The 18,197-nt window shown below is 40.3% G+C and overlaps 1 protein-coding gene across 1 annotated transcript in view; it reads right to left on the bottom strand.

Moving 5' to 3' along the window:
* Nucleotides 1-18,197, bottom strand: part of HECTD4 (HECT domain E3 ubiquitin protein ligase 4) — a 168,744-nt gene that overhangs the window by 131,700 nt on the left and 18,847 nt on the right. The window contains exons 2-3 of the mRNA XM_063454220.1: nucleotides 6,307-6,821; nucleotides 5,343-5,432 (exon numbers count right to left, since the gene is read on the bottom strand). Coding sequence (XP_063310290.1) covers nucleotides 5,343-5,432; nucleotides 6,307-6,821 — 605 coding nt within the window. The remainder of the gene's footprint in view (nucleotides 1-5,342; nucleotides 5,433-6,306; nucleotides 6,822-18,197) is intronic.

Raw genomic sequence — 18,197 nt, 5'->3', positions numbered from 1 at the left:
ACCCTGCAATCTAAACATTGGAGTTTCTCTGAAACTGCAATGTATTAAATTAGCAGGATTGAGGGGAAGGGACAGTACACACAGACCACTTCAGGGAGATGAAGTCATCTGGATGCCTGTAGTGTGTGTCTCTTTTGAAGAATGTTAATTTTTAAAAAACAGGATCTTCATTGGTGTTGTAAATATTAACAGTGCACGTATTACACAAATAAACCAAGAGGCATTAAAAAACTAAGTCTCTTTCCTCTCGGGAATGAGGAGCCATAGGTGTTCATAAACTAGAAGCAACAATAACCAGAAGCCAACTGTTCAATTCTAACTTCTACTTGAATTGATGATTAAATATCAGAAAATAAGATTGGTGTTAGGACACCTCTGTGCACAAGAAATAAAAACTAAAACAAACACAAATAAAAAAAAAAAAAAAAACAACAACAAAAAAACAACAACCTATAATTCACCTAAATCAAGAATGTAGAATGTGTGAAAAATAAAACTCTAATCAATGATAGTCACTGCATAATTACATCAGACAGCTTGTACATCTTGGCTTGCAATGTTTTGCTGGACACAAACCAATTCTATGTGATTTAGCACTGCATATGAAAACTGCTAGACTATTACATACTTCCAATAATAATGAAGAAGAAACGCTTATAAGGATATTCTACGGTTAATTAAATGAGTTCCTGTAGCAGTTTAATTATACATACTGCTAGGAAGCTCTGATCATACTCCATCAAACAGCATGGTCGATTTTGGTGGATTTGGCAATAATTTGCTCCTTTATAAGACTCTCTCTTAATTTAATTTGCTTTGCTTTTTTTGTTGTTGGTTATTTGTCATTAATTCCTTCACTACCAAACACTTTCTGATTGAACAAAATGTTAGCATATCATTTATTTAAAGAAAAATATGTACATTTACACTTGTTTTAATTTTTCACTTATTTATTATTTACAAAAAAAGAAAAAAATATATATGTGCATTACCCTTCAATATTTCACACAGGGTCTGAAATGTGCTAAAAATATATAAATATATAAAAATTGGGCAGATAATAGCTTATAGATCCCTGAAAGCATTACTACCAGAACAGCTTACTAAAATTACAACACAATGTAAAAAGAATGTCTGCATTTGAGCATAATGCCTACATGCCGTAACTACAGTAAAATCATATATTTCTAAAACAAAGTTACTTAAAGCTGCTATAGATATCTTTATCATTCGCTGGAATGCTAATGTAATGCAGACAGTGCAATCCAGTGACAATCCATTCACTCCTCCCTCTTCCTGACAATATGAATACTATCACCCAGTGAAACGTCTTGTATTGTTTGAAACCTGGGGGTGAGCTTACATTTTTAGCAACTTTATATTCATAATATCAGTGGCTTCTGGCAAAGAAATGTGTTCTTCTACGGGCTGGTAATCATAACAAGGGTATATTTATAAAGGTGAGTGAGGCTTTACGGACTAGATTTTTTTATGCAGCAAAGCACATTAAAATTAAAATGTTTATACTCATTTATATTGAAGTTAAACATTAAAAAAAAAACTGTATAAAATGTAAAATTAATAAAACCACAAAGAAACATTATGAGCATTCCAAATATTGTGATATTTACTATAGATAAAGATTGCATTTTCCTACCAAACATGTATGTCAGATATATATATATATATATATATATATATATATATATTTGTGTTAGGTGCTTTATTATAGTACAGTGTGAAATACCATAAATTAATGTAGGATAATAAAAAGAGCAAGTCGGTTGTGGTGTGCCGGAACCGACGATGAGGTAGGCCTGATAAAGAAGAGGGCAAAAATTAAGTAATCAAATTTATTACAGACAACCAATACAGATACATTTATCAACCAGACATGTTTTTGAAAGCATCCCTTAATTCTTGTACCGGGTTCGGTCTGTATCGTGAGTAAGCGGATGACTTCCAGCGCCCCAATGTTTCTATAACATGAGCTGGGATGTTGACACTGGAGGCTGTGGACGCTGCTCCTATACGAAAGGAGTGCCCTGAGTAGTTGGCTGCGTTGAGGCCCAGTTGAGTGAGCAAGGACCTGACGTAGGTCATGAAGGTTGTAGTGGTGAGTACTGAACCTTGTAGCTGTAGTAATGGTTGTGAGGGCAGTAGGTTATGATGCTGTATGTATGCATCAAGAACCCTGACGGGACACCATCTGTTGTGCGTGGGATAGTACGGAATGTTTACAGGTATGTGCTGACTGGTTTTGGAGTGAGGTAAAGTCAGGATGTAATGATCCATGTGTTTTGTTAAGTGGGAATAGAGAAGGATAGGAGTAGATTGGGTTGTGGCGGTTGTAGTGAACTCTCTAGGTCTTAGAAATCCATAGAAAGCTATGTATATTGCCGTTTTGATGATAGCATTTGTATTGGTGTCAAACGGTTTCAAGTCAAGCAGGTTAGACAATGCTTTCAAGATATGGTTATCTATGGGTAGCCTCTGGGCTGTATGTGTGGGTTCTGATTTCTGAATGCCTCTGAGTATGGTCTTAATCTGGTGAGAGGCCATGAAACTGTTGTTATTTGGGTGTAAGATTAGCATATGGTGTTGAATGCCAGTGAGATAGAGTTTGATGGTGTTATATGACATTTAAAGTTTTAGGTGGCAAAAAGAAGCAAAACCCCCAAAAGATGTCATAACAAATGGTTGCATGATGTTATGTTCCAGAAGGAATCTTTTGAATAGTGTGAAAGCCCTGTTGTATGTTTTGTGTGTATTTTTTGATAGTGCCAATTGGGACAATGTCCTGCTATGCTGCATGATTGTTTCTAGTCCAGTATGAGTTGTTGAAATGTTGGAGTGATGGTGGCTGTGGGCGCAGCTGACGGGAGTGCTTGATGAAAAGCCTGAAATTTAAAGCGAGACAAATTGTCAGCAGCTGTGTTACATATACCTGGAACATGGAAACAACATAGGAAAAAATTATGACAAGCTGCCAACCAAGTGAATTTCCTCAGAAATCTCATGATCGTAAGGGATTTGGAACGACCTTTGTTGATGATGTGACAGGTTGCCTGGTTGTCTGAGTAACAACGCACTGGAATATTAGCCCATAAATGACCCCATGCTACGGCAGCTGCCACGATGGGATAGATCTCAAAAAGAGCTGAGGTAGTGGAAAAACCTTCCAAATCCTGAACTGCTGAAGGCCAGCTGCCCCAAAGCCATTCGTTCCCAAAAATTGCTGCAAAACCTGTGGTAGATGCCGCATCTGACCAAATGGTAGGAGATGAGTCAGTCAATTGAGGGAGGAACATACTTTTACCATTCCAAGTGGTTAAAAATCTCTTTCACATGTTTAGATCTGCCGTAGCTTGGGCATCTAAGGACAACCTGTGCGTGTCATGTAGGAAAAGTGGGAAAAGATGCAACAGTCGTGATATAAAGGAGCGGCCTTGAGGTATGATGCGCATAGCAAAATTTAGTGATCCCAGCAGGGACTGTAGCTCTTTGCGGTTGCATGTACCGAGCAGAAGGTAGCTGTTTATGTAAGTAAGAATATTCTCTATCTTGTCGTGTGGTAGGCTCGCTTGCATTGTGGCTGAGTCTAATTGGATACCCAGAAAAGTGATAATCGTGTCTGGCCCCTCCGTTTTCTTAGGGGAGATAGGTACACCGAATTGCTCAAATAGCTTAGTGGTAGCTTTGAGACTACTAGGAGGGGAAGTATTCTCCTCGACCAGTAGGAAATCGTCCAGGTAATGTAATACCGTAGGGCATCTGGCTACCGAATCTAATATGAAGGGAACCAGAAGTTAGCACGAATAGCTTAAACGTATGCATTTAATGCGAACAGCAAGCGTGCATAAATATAACATGAATAAAGTGCCGAACGGAAAACACAACCGAAATGATAATCGTTAAATGTAGCAAGGGAAACAGTTTGTGCGAAATGATAATATCTCTTAATACGCATGATTTAGCCGAACAAGTTGTACGAAATGAAGCCGCGAAAGGCTGTGTAATTGCGACCGTGCAGAGAAAAACCGTAAAGCGAGGGCCCGTGCTGTACCGTGCGCCGTGGGAACCGATCCTGGTGTGACAGGTAGGTCTAACTTACGGTTTAGGAGTCCCTGGGATGCGATCTACGACGAAGAACTGGGTAAGAAGCTGGACGGACGGAAAAGGCCTGCAAGAGGATTCCTGGACACAGCTTGCCGCAGAGAAACTCGTGGGTAAGAAAACCAAGATGGCGTCTGAGGGAACCCGGAAGTGGATCCTCATTCAACGCTGACCTCGAACGGTAAGGAGCAAGGTAAGGGGAGTGTCCTAAGTAGCCTAGGAGTAGAAAACCAGCACCTCCCACAAATCCAGGCAAAATTGCCTTAATACATATAAAAGTAAAAATCAGTTACAGTTACAATTTTCCCAGACCATCTATTAAGGAACAGTATATAAATAATCATGGAGAATAAGATTAATGTTTGAGAATCAAGGAGATGAGACTGCTTTCATAGGGCCCTGAAAAGTCCCTAACCAGAACCTAGTCTATATGTTTCACTTTTTTTCACAATAATAAAAAAATAAAAATACATGTGAAATACTCCAGACATTATCACTGATTTGTCTGCCATTTTTTTCATGTCTCGAGTGTCACAAGCCCTGTCGCTGTACAATTTTGCAGCTTTTTAAAAAAAAATTTTTTAATTGTTTCCAATGTGTTTGACTGAGATAAATCTTCGTCACTGAAAAAGAACTTGTATACAAAATAAAGAAATCATAGAGACATTGAGATCTTGTTCACATGGCAAACAAAAAAAAAAGTGGTCCGAGAGGTAGGGATTTTGAGAGCAGGGAAATACAGTTGCAAATTTCAAGCTGATAAAAAGGAACCAACTGCATGGAATGTTATCAGATTATCACAAGTATCTTACAGATCAGTCTGCTCCATACAAATTCAGCATGATACGGATGCCGTTAACCAGGAGAGATTTACACTCAGACACAATTATGCGGATCAATAATACATTGAAACAATATGCTCAGCTGCAGACTGGTAGGCTATTACCCAGCACCTAATGCTACTGTTGATCATTTTCTACACATAATCCCATGACATACAATGGATAGAAAAAGGATGGGGCATGCCTAGACTAGAATATACAATTTAGCACGTTCTCTAACATAAAAAATGTGCAGAGTTTTTAAAACCACATGTGTAACCTATTCTTGGTTTATTTCTCTGTTTGAATAAACTGTTGTGGTATTGCAAATCTGTATGATGTTATATGCACAACCAAAATAAAGAATTTAAAAAAAAAAAAAAAAAAAAGGATGGGAAGGCTTACCTATACAATACATCTGCCACAGGCAACGATCCTAAATCAGTCTGTTTCTGAAGCAAGTGTACAGTGTGAACAAATGTTTTCAGTGATCCCCTGTAAAAACAAACACACAGAAATTTTAAAAATAATTAATTAAAAAGGACTGCAATGGATTAAAGTCTACCTTTTTGCTTCTTTTATAAAGTAAGGTTGTGTTTTACAATCAAAAATGTGTTTAAAAAATGTTTGTTTTAAAATTCGGGTGATTTATTAAATTAGTTTGGTTTGTTTTTTTATTCTATATTGGAATGATGCAACTCTGTTTATTTCACATGCTTTCTAAAGTAATCTTATCTCACCTTAATCTCTCAGCACATATGGGTGAATACATTCAAGCAACAGCTAACCAAGGATATAGAACTACTGTATGAGAACTTGTTTTTCTCTTCATTAGATACAAACTGCAATGTTTATATCAGCGGCTAAGGCATTTTATGAACACACCTAGAATGTGTGTGTGTGTAGATGGGGTGCATGTGTCAGTCTGCTTATCTGTAACGATAACCTTTGCAATGCTTTGAACTTCCATTCAGATCTGGACAGCAGGAGCTATTAGGGATCTAAAGGAACAGAATTTTCATTTTCTTTCTTAATATTCACAGTCATTGTGCTTCATTGTGTCAACAAGGTTAATATATATATATATATATATATATATATATATATATATATATCACACTCAAATGTAGCATTTTTATGGAGTAGGCTAAAACAACGTATTCCATGCATTAATCCACTGTCTTTGCTTTTAGAAAGATTTTTTTTTTTTTTTTTTAACTAAGTTCTTAGTCCAACAATTAAAATACAATACATTTATTTTAGACTAAGCTAACAAAACTCATTAAATGGACTCTTCGAGACATACTATCAACTTCAACTTGTTGACCAAATGACAGGCCAGCCTTGGGAAATTACAGGATTTACATACCTGGCACATGCCAAAGCAACGAGGGCAGCAGCAGAATTTTCTTTTTGTTTGAATGAGATTTGTTGGCCCAAATTTGAGGTGTCTTCCAGCCAAGAGCAGAGCAAAGACTCTATTCCATTTAAACAGTCAGCTGGTTCTTTAGTCAAGCTTAAAGGCTGGCAATCCCTAAGGCAATTCAATAGCACCTCAGCAGTTATGTTACAAAGAGAGGGATCTGTTTTGCTTTGAGATTGAATGAGGGGGAATACCAGCAAAAGCCCCATGCGCGATGTAAATGGAGCTTGTTCTGGCTGTTGTAGCAGACCCTGCCGTTTGAGCAAGGATATGGTTTCTTCATCAGACCCATCTCGCTCATGTTGCTCTTCAAGAGCCAATTGGCGTTGTGCATTCCACAATCCTCGCAGGGCATTCAGACGATATTCAAGCAAACGAGCATAAGCATTGCTCTGGTTTCCACATACAGCTCGCAAACGCTCAGCTAGCTCTGTAGGGTTCTTAGTCTCGAATGTCAAAATCTAAAAGGATAAAAAACAATATTACATTTTTTTTTTAATGTATATTTTTATCCAATACCATTTAATTTGTCAATCAACTATCATACACGTGTTACTTATTTGAGATAATATTCTGTGTCAAGGGTGTTAAGGGTTGGGGAAGGCTGACCTTTGTAGGAGCCTTGAGTAGGGGACCTGAAAGCCTTGTGTCTAATTTAGGACTCTTTCATTGTTAGTAACAAGTTGCCTGTAATATTGAGAGAAGCCACCTTAAGATATAATTTGTGACAGTGCACTTTCATACACCATATTTGGAGTCAATTATACAGCACAATGTAGTAGCAGCAGCAGGTTTAATGCTGAAAGCTGGGTGTTAAATTAATGTGGGTGCAAGGAAGAGACAGCACGGTGTGTGGTTTATACATTATAGGTTTAAATAAAACTGATATCATTCCAAGGTTTGGTATCATTTGATTCCTAGACCATTTTAGAATTAGATCTGGATTAAAGGAACAATCCACTGCCCAAAAACAAAATACATTTTTAAATAATCACAGTTTAGTAGATACACCAAACGGTATATCTAAATTCAAATTGCAAAAGCTGCAGTTCTCTTGTCTGTAGCTTTTACAAGACTTATCTAGACTAGACTTTCTGTCTAATCACAACAAATGTCTGAATCTTGAGTTTGGTTCCATTGAACGAAACAAACCAGGACGTAACAGGACTTGTGGTCTGCTTGAAGGCTGTGGGTGTGTAACAAGGTTCATTCAAAAAAGGTCTAATTTGTATTGAAACTGGACTTTCTGCAAATTGATAAACAAGAGGACACATTCTTCACACAAAGTATTTCAGCAAGCTAAAAGGGGTTTGGGGGTGCAGAGTGTCCCTTAATACTCAGAGCCCTATGTCCCCTCCCTTTCTGTGAGTGGTGGTGACTGTGTGTATAATGGCTGAATGTTGTGTATGTGGAGGATGTGGAGAGCTGTATAGGAGGTGTGGCTGAATGTGTGTGTGTGTCTAGCATGATGTACCTGTGTATGTGCCTGAAAATGTGTCTGCATTGCGGACTGAGTTTGTCTGCGTCTCTGGTATTGTGTACATGTGCATGTACCTGAGAGTGTGTATGTGTCTCTTGAAATGTGTGCCAGATCATCCTTGTGTGTAAATGTGTGTCACTGTGCATCTGTATGTCTGTATCTGGGAGCATATGTGTGGGGTAGTTTCTTGTATTGTATTTTGTGTAACAAGACTACTTGCGTGCTAAGTTTATGGAAAGGCAGTGTTTCATGTTTGGGAGTGAAACATGTATGACCATGATTACATTCAGGGGGTAACGGTCATAGGGCAAGTAAGGGGGTGACTTCAGCAGCGTTAGGGGAGGTGAGAGTGACTGCGTTAGGGGGTAGGTGTGACATAAGTGCGACAGGGTGAATTATCTCACTCAGAGTCACTATGGACATCAGTGTTGTACTCTCACATATGTGCGAGAGTACAGCACTAATGTGGACTGCTGGCGGAATATTGAAGAAGGCGGTGCCTGTGGTGTACAGCATCAAGTAAAACGTATCTCTGCTTGAACCCCCAGGACACCGCTAATTAAGTGATGTCATCATCAAAATATGCAAAGTTATCAGACATAGCGACACAATAACAAAAACAAAACAACAAGAACTATTTTTAGGGGAAATGTTGCTAGCCCATACTTCCCAAGACTGGGAGGTATGGATGTGAGAGGAGTGGTAGGTTGACCACAATAGGGAACTGTGATGAAGGGGTGGATCTACCTGGAAAAGTGGTGGGCAGCCTGAAAATTGACAATTTGGACCTAGCAAGTGTGCATGTCTGACTGACCGCCAGACGCCAGTTGCTCTGACTGGCCCCACTCATAATGTTTACAATGGGCCCTAAGATCCCTTTCTGAGTACACTTCCCTGGTGTACCTATAAGCGGAACAACAGAGCAAACATGGTACAAAGGGACAAAATTCAGGACTGTTTAGTAAAATCCAAGACTATTAGCAGTATCTGCAGCACAGTACAAGGATCTGCAATAAAAAATTATATTAATATACAACATACACACACAAACCAAAAAAAACAGATACAGGAAAACATTTTACCTTGCATGCTGTGGTTACAGAAGTATTAAAGGACCACTAAAGGCATCCAGACCACTTCATCTCAATAAGGCAGTATGGGTGCAATGGCCCTTTAGGTTAAACCATGCAATGTAAATGTTGGAATTTCAAGGTTAAACACACCTCTAGTGCCGGTCTTCCTGACAGCCACTAGAGGTGCTTCCGCTGTGAGAACCAGGTAAATTTCCCAATCAAATACTACTGCTAGACAGAATTTGACTAGCACAGCATGGCAATTTGCAGTGTATGCGCATCAGCCTCCAATTGCTTTGCTGAGGGTAAGTAATGGATTGGCTGAGATCACCAATCTTAATGTTCTCAGCCATGGAGGGTAGAGTGGCTGTGGCGAGACCAACATGGCAAGGGTAAAAAGGTAAATAAAACTCATCATGTATAAAGCTTAAATATTAGACTCTTCTCAGTGTCAGGAGGGTCTCCGAATCACATGGCAGGATCACTACCTACAGTAACCAGTTTATTGAAAAGAGTTACCGGGGCCATGATGATTACGATGTACTTGATCAGGGGGTTAAACACAGTTCTTGGTGAGCCATCACTGCAATAGCTATACACATTGTGCAGTCAGTTTCTTTAGCATATTATTTCACTATCAAAGCAATAAATCAAGCAACAAGAATACACTACTGCATTTCCTCTATAATTGGCATGGCAAGCATCTAAGATGTTAATACATGGTTTTATGTTTACTGTGAATATTCTGCTTTGTATTCAACAAAATTAAGAATTCACAATGTCAGTGTGTTCCACCATGCGGAAGACGTGCTCCCTGTTACAAGGGGGAATGGGACAACACCCAGCCTTACTAGAACTGTCCCGGCTGCAGCCGTTATTGTCATTAAACATGCATGTGACCAAAGTAGATCAGCATAGATCACATCATTTTAACAAAACAGACAATAACGTACTTTAAAAGCCTAAGTCAGGCTTCCCCAAACTCCGGCCCTCCAGATGTTGCTGAACTACAACTCCCATGATTCTATGAATGAAATAGAAAGGGTGAGAATCATCGGAGTTGTAGTTCAGCAACATCTGGAGGGCCGGAGTTTGCGGAAACCTTTTGAAGCATCCATGAAAAATACCTTAAAATGTTGCTGCTTTTGTTAATGAAGGACTTCAAATATACATATTAATGAACAGAAAAGGTCACATGTGCTGGGGTGCAACCAGCCCCTGGCATAAAAGAGCAGATATCTCTGTAAAACAGCATTTTAAGCAGTAATGCCGCACAAAGACTCCAGCCACCATAACCACTTCTAAAGACAGAAGTGGGAGTAAAATATATAAAAAATTATGGAGTTACATTTTACCAACAAGCTGCTAATCAGTAAACAAAACCTTACCAATTGGGGATCGGCAGATCGCAGGTAAGCAGTAAAAACAAGTGAAGCGCGCATGCTAAGGTGCCTTTTATACTATACAGTTGTAGTTGCTATAAGCAATGATTTAGAAAGTGTGTCATCTTTTTGCATCTTTGGGTCACTAATAAGCAGCTGCCAAGACACGGACAGGATCTCTAAATATATAAGTCAGCATTGGTAGGTTGCAGATATGGGCCCAAAGATTGGAAACTAGTCAGTAATTTTTATTTGCAAAAATCTATTCATATTAGCAACTAACTTATAAACAAGCCCAAAGAGTCTTCAAATGGCTCAATTAAAGGGACACTCCAGGCACCCAGACCACTTCTGCCCATTGGAGTGGTCTGGGTGCCAACTCCCACTACTCTTAACCCTGCAAGTGTAATTTTTGCAGTTTTTTATAAACTGCAATAATTACCTTGCAGGGTTAACTCTACTAGACAGCCACTAGAGGGCACTTCCTGGTTCCTAGCACAGGAAACCTGTGCTAGAGCGTCGCTGGACGTCCACACGCTGTGTGAGGACCTCCAGCGTCGCTCATTTCCCCATAGGAGAGCATTGAAATGCTTTCCTATGAGGAAGGGCTAATGCGCATTAGGTCTCCCCGGCCGGTGGGCGAGATCAGTCTCGCCCACCGGCCGACACAGTCAGAAGGAGGAGTGGCGCGGAGGGAGAAGCAGCGACGTGGGACATCGTCGCTGCCCCAGGTAAGTGACTGAAGGGGTTTTCACCCCTTCAGCAACCGGGATTGGGGGGTGGGAGGGAGAGTGAACCTGCAGTGCCAGGAAAACGGATTGTTTTCCTGGCACTGGAGTTTCCCTTTAAAGCAGCACTGTCACAAATCTTCATGAAATACTCATATTGACAGTTTTAGTATTTCACTCAAATTCCAACCTAGTTAAAATATATACAGAGACAGAGTAGGGAATACTTTGTCTCAGTATTTTTTCTACGACTGAGACATCAAGAAAAGTCAATCCCCCAGCCATTACCAGTGACGGTTGCAGGGAATTGACTATGGTGGGTCTATATCTATGGAGGGTCCCACAAGCTTTTCCGCAGAAGAGGACTGGCCAGAAGAGGATGGCGGCACCCGCAAGGAACAGGTTCATCTTTGTCTTCAGCATCACGATATATTGCCTTGTGTTATGTGAGATGCTTTATACCCATACTTGGGGGCCTATGGTGGGTACATAACAAATCTATCTTATGCATGGTGTGTCAAGGCATTTAACAGTAATAACAATAAAGTAACGAACACGGTGGTGTTACACACCCAGCAATACATTGTTTGACGTGTCTAGTTAAAGGACCACTATAGTGCCAGGAAAACAAACTCGTTTTCCTGGCACTATAGTGTGAATAGGTCCCCCTACCCTCATGGCCCCCCTCCCGCCAGGCTCTAGGGGGAAGAAGGGGGGCATTCAGTCAGTCCATAGGAGAGAATTCTCAATGCTTTTCTATGGACGCTGGAGTCTTCTCACTGTGAAAATCACAGTGAGAAGTGCGGAAGCGCCTCTAGCCGCTGTCAATGAGACAGCCACTAGAGGCTGGATTAACCCTAATGTAAACGCTATGTTTACAGCAGGCAGGGTTAACCCTAGATGGACCTGGCACCCAGACCACTTCATTGAGCTGAAGTAGGCCGGGTGCCTATAGTGGTCCTTTAAAGGAGTGGTCTGGGTGCCAACTCCCACTACTCTTAACCCTGCAAGTGTAATTTTTGCAGTTTTTTATAAACTGCAATAATTACCTTGCAGGGTTAACTCTACTAGACAGCCACTAGAGGGCACTTCCTGGTTCCTAGCACAGGAAACCTGTGCTAGAGCGTCGCTGGACGTCCACACGCTGTGTGAGGACCTCCAGCGTCGCTCATTTCCCCATAGGAGAGCATTGAAATGCTTTCCTATGAGGAAGGGCTAATGCGCATTAGGTCTCCCCGGCCGGTGGGCGAGATCAGTCTCGCCCACCGGCCGACACAGTCAGAAGGAGGAGTGGCGCGGAGGGAGAAGCAGCGACGTGGGACATCGTCGCTGCCCCAGGTCACGGTCCTTTAAAGGACCACTCTAGTGCCAGGAAAACATACTCGTTTTCCTGGCACTAGAGTGCCCTGAGGGGGCCCCCACCCTCAGGGACCCCCTCCCGCCCGGCTCTGGAAAGGGGAAAGGGGTAAAAACGTACCTTTTTCCAGCGGTGGGCGGAGAGCTCTCCTCCTCCGATCCTCCTCGTCGGCTGAATGCGCACACGCGGCAAGAGCTGCGCGCGCATTCAGCCGGTCACATAGGAAAGCATTCACAATGCTTTCCTATGGACGCTTGCGTGCTCTCACTGTGATTTTCACAGTGAGAATCACGCAAGCGCCTCTAGCGGCTGTCAATGAGACAGCCACTAGAGGAAATAGGGGAAGGCTTAACCCATTCACAAACATAGCAGTTTCTCTGAAACTGCTATGTTTATGAAAAAATGGGTTAACCCTAGAAGGACCTGGCACCCAGACCACTTCATTAAGCTGAAGTGGTCTGGGTGCCTAGAGTGGTCCTTTAACATTTTGGGATATCTCACCAACGCCTTTATTTAAAGGATCGTACTTTCCTTTTCCTAATTGCTTTCTTTTCTCTTCCTCTTTCCTAAGTTGTCTTTCTTTTCCTCATTTTTTTTTCTATTTCTAACTAAAAATAAGTTTGAATTGCCTAAACCGTCACCAGCGACTGCTGCAGGGAATTGGCCCTATCAATGGAGGATCCCGCGGTCTCGCAGGATCCTCTATAGACCTTAATGCTGTTATCCTGCTAATGTGATCCTGGAGTTGCTGAGGAGCACATGCACTCTTGGTACTGCTGAAAAGAACCCACCAAGTGACGATGGCAGCACCTGTGAGGGACAGGTTCAGCTAATTAGAACTTACACCCTGCCTTTTCCCTGCCTCACCCTCTGAATTTTCCTCATAGAGATGCATTGATTCAATGCATCTCTACGAGGAGGTGCTGATTGGCCAACACAGTGTTTGGCCCCGCCCCACCCCTACCCCGCCTCCTTGTTGATGTGAGCCAATCCAATGCTTTCTCTAAATGGCATTTTTTTTTTACACTGCAGGGTTAAAAAAGACAGGATCACTGCACCCACACCACTTCCCCAAGACGAAGTAATCTAGTGACTTTAGTGGACCTTGGAAAAAAAAAACCAAAGGGAACAATTGGCAAAGCTATATTTTTGCAATTAAAATACAATGTTGCATTTCTGCTGTTATAATGAATGTAAATAAATCTGACAATGGTTGGATTGGCAGGATCTCGGACTGTAAAATTCTTAAGAGTAAAACAACGTTAATTAACTGTCATACAAAATGTAATTGCTGTATGAAAATCACCACAGCATGCATTTTATACCCCACTCAAAAACTAGCGAAAGCAGAAAAATAAATCAATCTGACAATCCCAATTATTCATTTTTTGTTTTTAACTATTTTTATAATTGCAAAATACAAGATAGTACTCTAGGTACATTAGATGCCTGGATATATCTGGCTCACCATACAAAAATCAATAAATACATTTACAAAATGATTCCGTTTTATTTCCATTATACAAGATGAACTTCTTGGTGGGAAGCAGGAAAACATAAAAACCTATGGCAAATGAATTTCTGAAACTCTAGCTTGGAGTGATGCAGAACACAACAGATGTGATTGGTAAAAATGCACAAAACTCCATGTCCCTTGTGGCATTACATTTAAAAAAAAAAAAAATACACATTTTCAAAAAAAGACAATAAATAAGAACCACTTGTACTAGTGAATGAAAGCGCTTGGTGGTCTAACAAAATTCTGACTCAGGTGGAGAATGAAATCCATAAGAAAAGGCTTGCGAAAGATATTCAGGGATTTTATCCATTACTGATATAATGCATTGCAAAATGGTAATGGGGTCATAAAGAAAGCCTGCAGATTAGAAGAAAAAAAAAGTCATGCTTCAACACATTCGTTTAAAAAAAAAAAAAAGTAGGTAAATGGATTTTGTCAACGGTAGTTAGTTACTGAGTATCTTGAAGCAAATCAGTCATCTAAAGAGTTTTTAATTAAATATTTGTACCTAAATGAGTCCATAGTTTTAACTGCTTTTTACACAACAAAGATACACTGAATGTTCTCAACTCTAACTACCTCTTGAGAAACATGGTCTATAAAAGAAATGTGCAAAAGTCACTAGGGTTACAAAACCCTTCTGGGTCTGACATACATGGAGGCAGTTTTACTTCCTATTTTGCTGTCCAAACCCATCCAGCTTGTGTTGTGTGTGTCCCTAGCCATCTCCAAGGTGAGGCTGCACACAAGTGTGGTAAGCTGATCAGAAAAACACTATGATTAGCATGGTTGCTACCAACTTATTTAGAATTTCTAGTTAAAGGAAAACTATAGGCATTCAGAATTCAGACCACTACAGCTGATTAAAGTGGTCTTGGTACAGTGTCCCTGTCCCCCTTAGTCATGCAAGTAAATCATTGTAGTTTTTGAGAAACTGCCATGTTTACATTGCAGCTCTAAGTCTGCCTCCAGTGGCGGTCTACCAGACAGGCACTAGAGGTGCTTCCTGGATGTTAACGAACTTTTGGTCCGGTAACGGACGCTGGACGTCCTCATGATCTGCAGGAGGACATCCAGTGCCAGCTATTTCCCCATAGGAAAGCACTGATTCAATGCTTTCCTATAGGCGGCATTCACCGCACATGCGCATTAGCGCCCACTTGAGGGGCAGTGTGCTGAACTTGCAGCATTATGAACTTTAAAGTTGACAATTTTTTTTTAAAGAGATAGAGAGTTAGGTAGGTGGATACATAATTCAATGGTGTTGTTTCAAGTTTGGAATATTGCCTTAAAGCGGCATGGTCATTCCCTCCCCAACCCTCACAGAAAAATTAGTATTTCATAAAGATAGGCTGTGTCTATGGAGAATTGGACGGTCTTGCAGGATCCAACATAGATCTCAGTTCTGAGAAGCTGTGTAAGAACAACCTTTACCTGCTCCCGAGAGCGATGTCACATCAGGAGACTTTGCAAATTTGGGGAAACGCTAGGCACCAAAACAATGACTGCTCTATCAAACTTTTGAAAGGCTTGTCTGCTGCACAAAGAATAGAAAGAAAAGAAGATCTGCATTATCCATCTAAACTTGAGACAGCAATGATAGGTTGAGAGATATTATTGTATAAAAAAATAACAAAGATACTTGTGTAGGCGCTTCCAAATTGAATAAATACTCAATGGGTGTAAAAAAGGTGTATTCCCTTACCACCTACAATACAATAACAAAGATAAAACAAACAAACTACACCCACAGTGTGCACACAATATACCAAATTATTGGACAGCTGGAATGTATATCACATCTGTAAGAGAAAAGCAAACATACTTTTGGTGCTTTTGGTAAAACAAAATAGTCTAAAAGAATTAAACAGAGAATCAAACTCACAAAAGTAGAACCGTACTCTGCTACATACACATCTCTCGCTCTCTCTCTCTCTCTCTCTCTCTCTCTCTCTCTCTCTCTCTCTCATATAGGCCAACAATGAAATTCAAACCAGGAACATGGGATGATTCAAGAACGATGGATATGTCGTTTTAAAAATGTATTCAATTTATTAAATTCAAAAAGTAAGAATAAAGAATAAAAGGAACTATAGGGTATACAAAAGTATCAATATGAAGCAGTATGAATGTATATAAAATAAAATTAAAAAAAACACTGCTAATATGGCCAAATATAGCAGTGTTAAACTACTATAAAACAAATACTGCCAGAACGTTCCTCCAGTCAGTAGGCAAAAACGTTTCAGCCCAGATAGGGCCTTCTTCAGTGCCCTATTATTCTATGCCTTCACATTATCTCAAGAACAAGTGCGAGTAAAAGCATATTTATTGGACCTACTAACATTATGTTTACTTTCACAGCTGCACTATGAGTATGGGGTGTCGGGAATGTTGTCCAGCATTTTCACATAAAGTATTATAACTGCACTAAGTGCTGTTTCAAGCCTTTCAATATCGAATAAAAACCCTTGCTGACTTATAGGAAAGCATTTAGCGGAGAAAATGCTATAAAGCATAATTTCCTGAACAGTCATGAGGCTGAAAATGTACATGATGCTTTGCAGCATAAAATTACATTGGTAAATTAGTCATTTGTATCCCTTTATAAAATCTGTAGAAGGAATATTTAGAAACAACAAAAGAAACAATGTATAAAATAACACTAACAATCCAGCAAAACGTTAAAGGGATACTCTGGGTACTAAATACATCGGATACATTTTTGCCTCATTGGTATGCTATATTTTTACTCAAATCTTTTTCTAAAAGCTAGCTGAGCATCATGGAAAATAACATTTATGGTGTCACGGTTAGCCATCACTGCGCTATAGTGTCCCTCGGCCAATGTATTGCCCCACCCCCTAATGTTGTAAGGGTTAAAAACAGACAAATAAAAAACAACTTAAAACACTTATCTCTTTCTATTGAGGAGGTCCCTCTGCACTGGCTCAGATGTCAGCAATGGGGAGGGAACCTAGTGCGCATGCACAGCAAGTGCCACGCGCATAAGGCCTTAACCATAGGAAAGCACTGAATTAATGTTTTCCTATGGGAGAATTGAAGATGCTGGAAGTCCTCATGCCAGGCGTGAGGACATCCAGCATTGTTTCACGGAGTTAAACTCTGTATCAATGCAGGAAGCGTCTCTAGTGGCTGTCTAAGAGAGGTCACTAAAGGCAGTCTTTACCCTGCAAGATAAACATTGCCATTTCTCTGAAACGGCAATGTACATTGCAGGGCTAAGGGGGTTGTGACACTGAAGTGGTCTGTGTGTCTAACATGCCCTTTTAAGTTTTAAATTCACTTTAGTAAATAACCATGTACGTTTCATTCTCCCCCTATATGTGCCAGGACACTAAAACACAACATAAGTAGTAATCACAGAGAAATCAATAATGTATTAGACTCATGACTTCACGATGATAAACATTTAAATTGTGTACTGCATGATTACAGTTGTGTTTCCCAAAAACTTATTTCCATTACATTTTTTTTCAAACATTCTTAGCAATTGTTGCTATGTCATCAGCATAGCGGTAATGGATACAGATGGTTCATATGCATCATCATGCTAGAAATTCAGCTGCTCTGTTCATTCCCAGCAGTATGATATTGACACCAAGTTATATACCATGGAAGGGAAGAACAGAATGACATTAGAACACATAGAAACAACCAACTCCTCACATTACCTATATGACCATTGCGAAGGCAAGAAAACTAAAACCAAAATGTAAATTTAAAAGTTAGTCACTTAAAGGGATACTGTAGTGCCAGAAATACAAAGCTGTATTCCCGGCACCACCGATCCCTCAGCCTCCCCCCGCCTTGCGCCCCCTCCTACCAGGTAAATCCTTTATTTATTTTGCCAATGTCCCTCGGCGCTGAGTCAAAGCTCCGCCCCCTCCCTCGACGAGTGGGTTCTGATGCGCATGAGCGGCAAATACTGCGTGCACATTAGACCTCCCATAGGAAAGTAGTGAATCAATGCTTTCCTACAGGGGAAAATCTGACACTGGATGTACTCATGCAGAGCGTTAGGATGTCCAGCGTCAGATAACAGACCAAAAGTCTGTTACGATTCCGGAAGCGCCCCCCGTGGCTGTCTGGTGGAAGTGGTCTGGATGCCTACAGTGTCCCTTTATGCAGTTTTTTTAACCAAAGGCGTTAAATTCCAAATAATTAAAAAAATGTATATATCCCCTTAATATCAAAGTGGATTGCAGTCAAACAATCCATTATATCTATCAATTTTACTTTAAAACTTAAATCAGTTATGTGTATTTGCATGTGGG

The sequence above is a fragment of the Pelobates fuscus genome, chromosome 5, assembly GCF_036172605.1.
Source record: "Pelobates fuscus isolate aPelFus1 chromosome 5, aPelFus1.pri, whole genome shotgun sequence".
In the NCBI taxonomy this organism is placed as follows: domain Eukaryota; kingdom Metazoa; phylum Chordata; class Amphibia; order Anura; family Pelobatidae; genus Pelobates; species Pelobates fuscus.
This window is presented reverse-complemented; position numbering and strand designations above follow the sequence as displayed.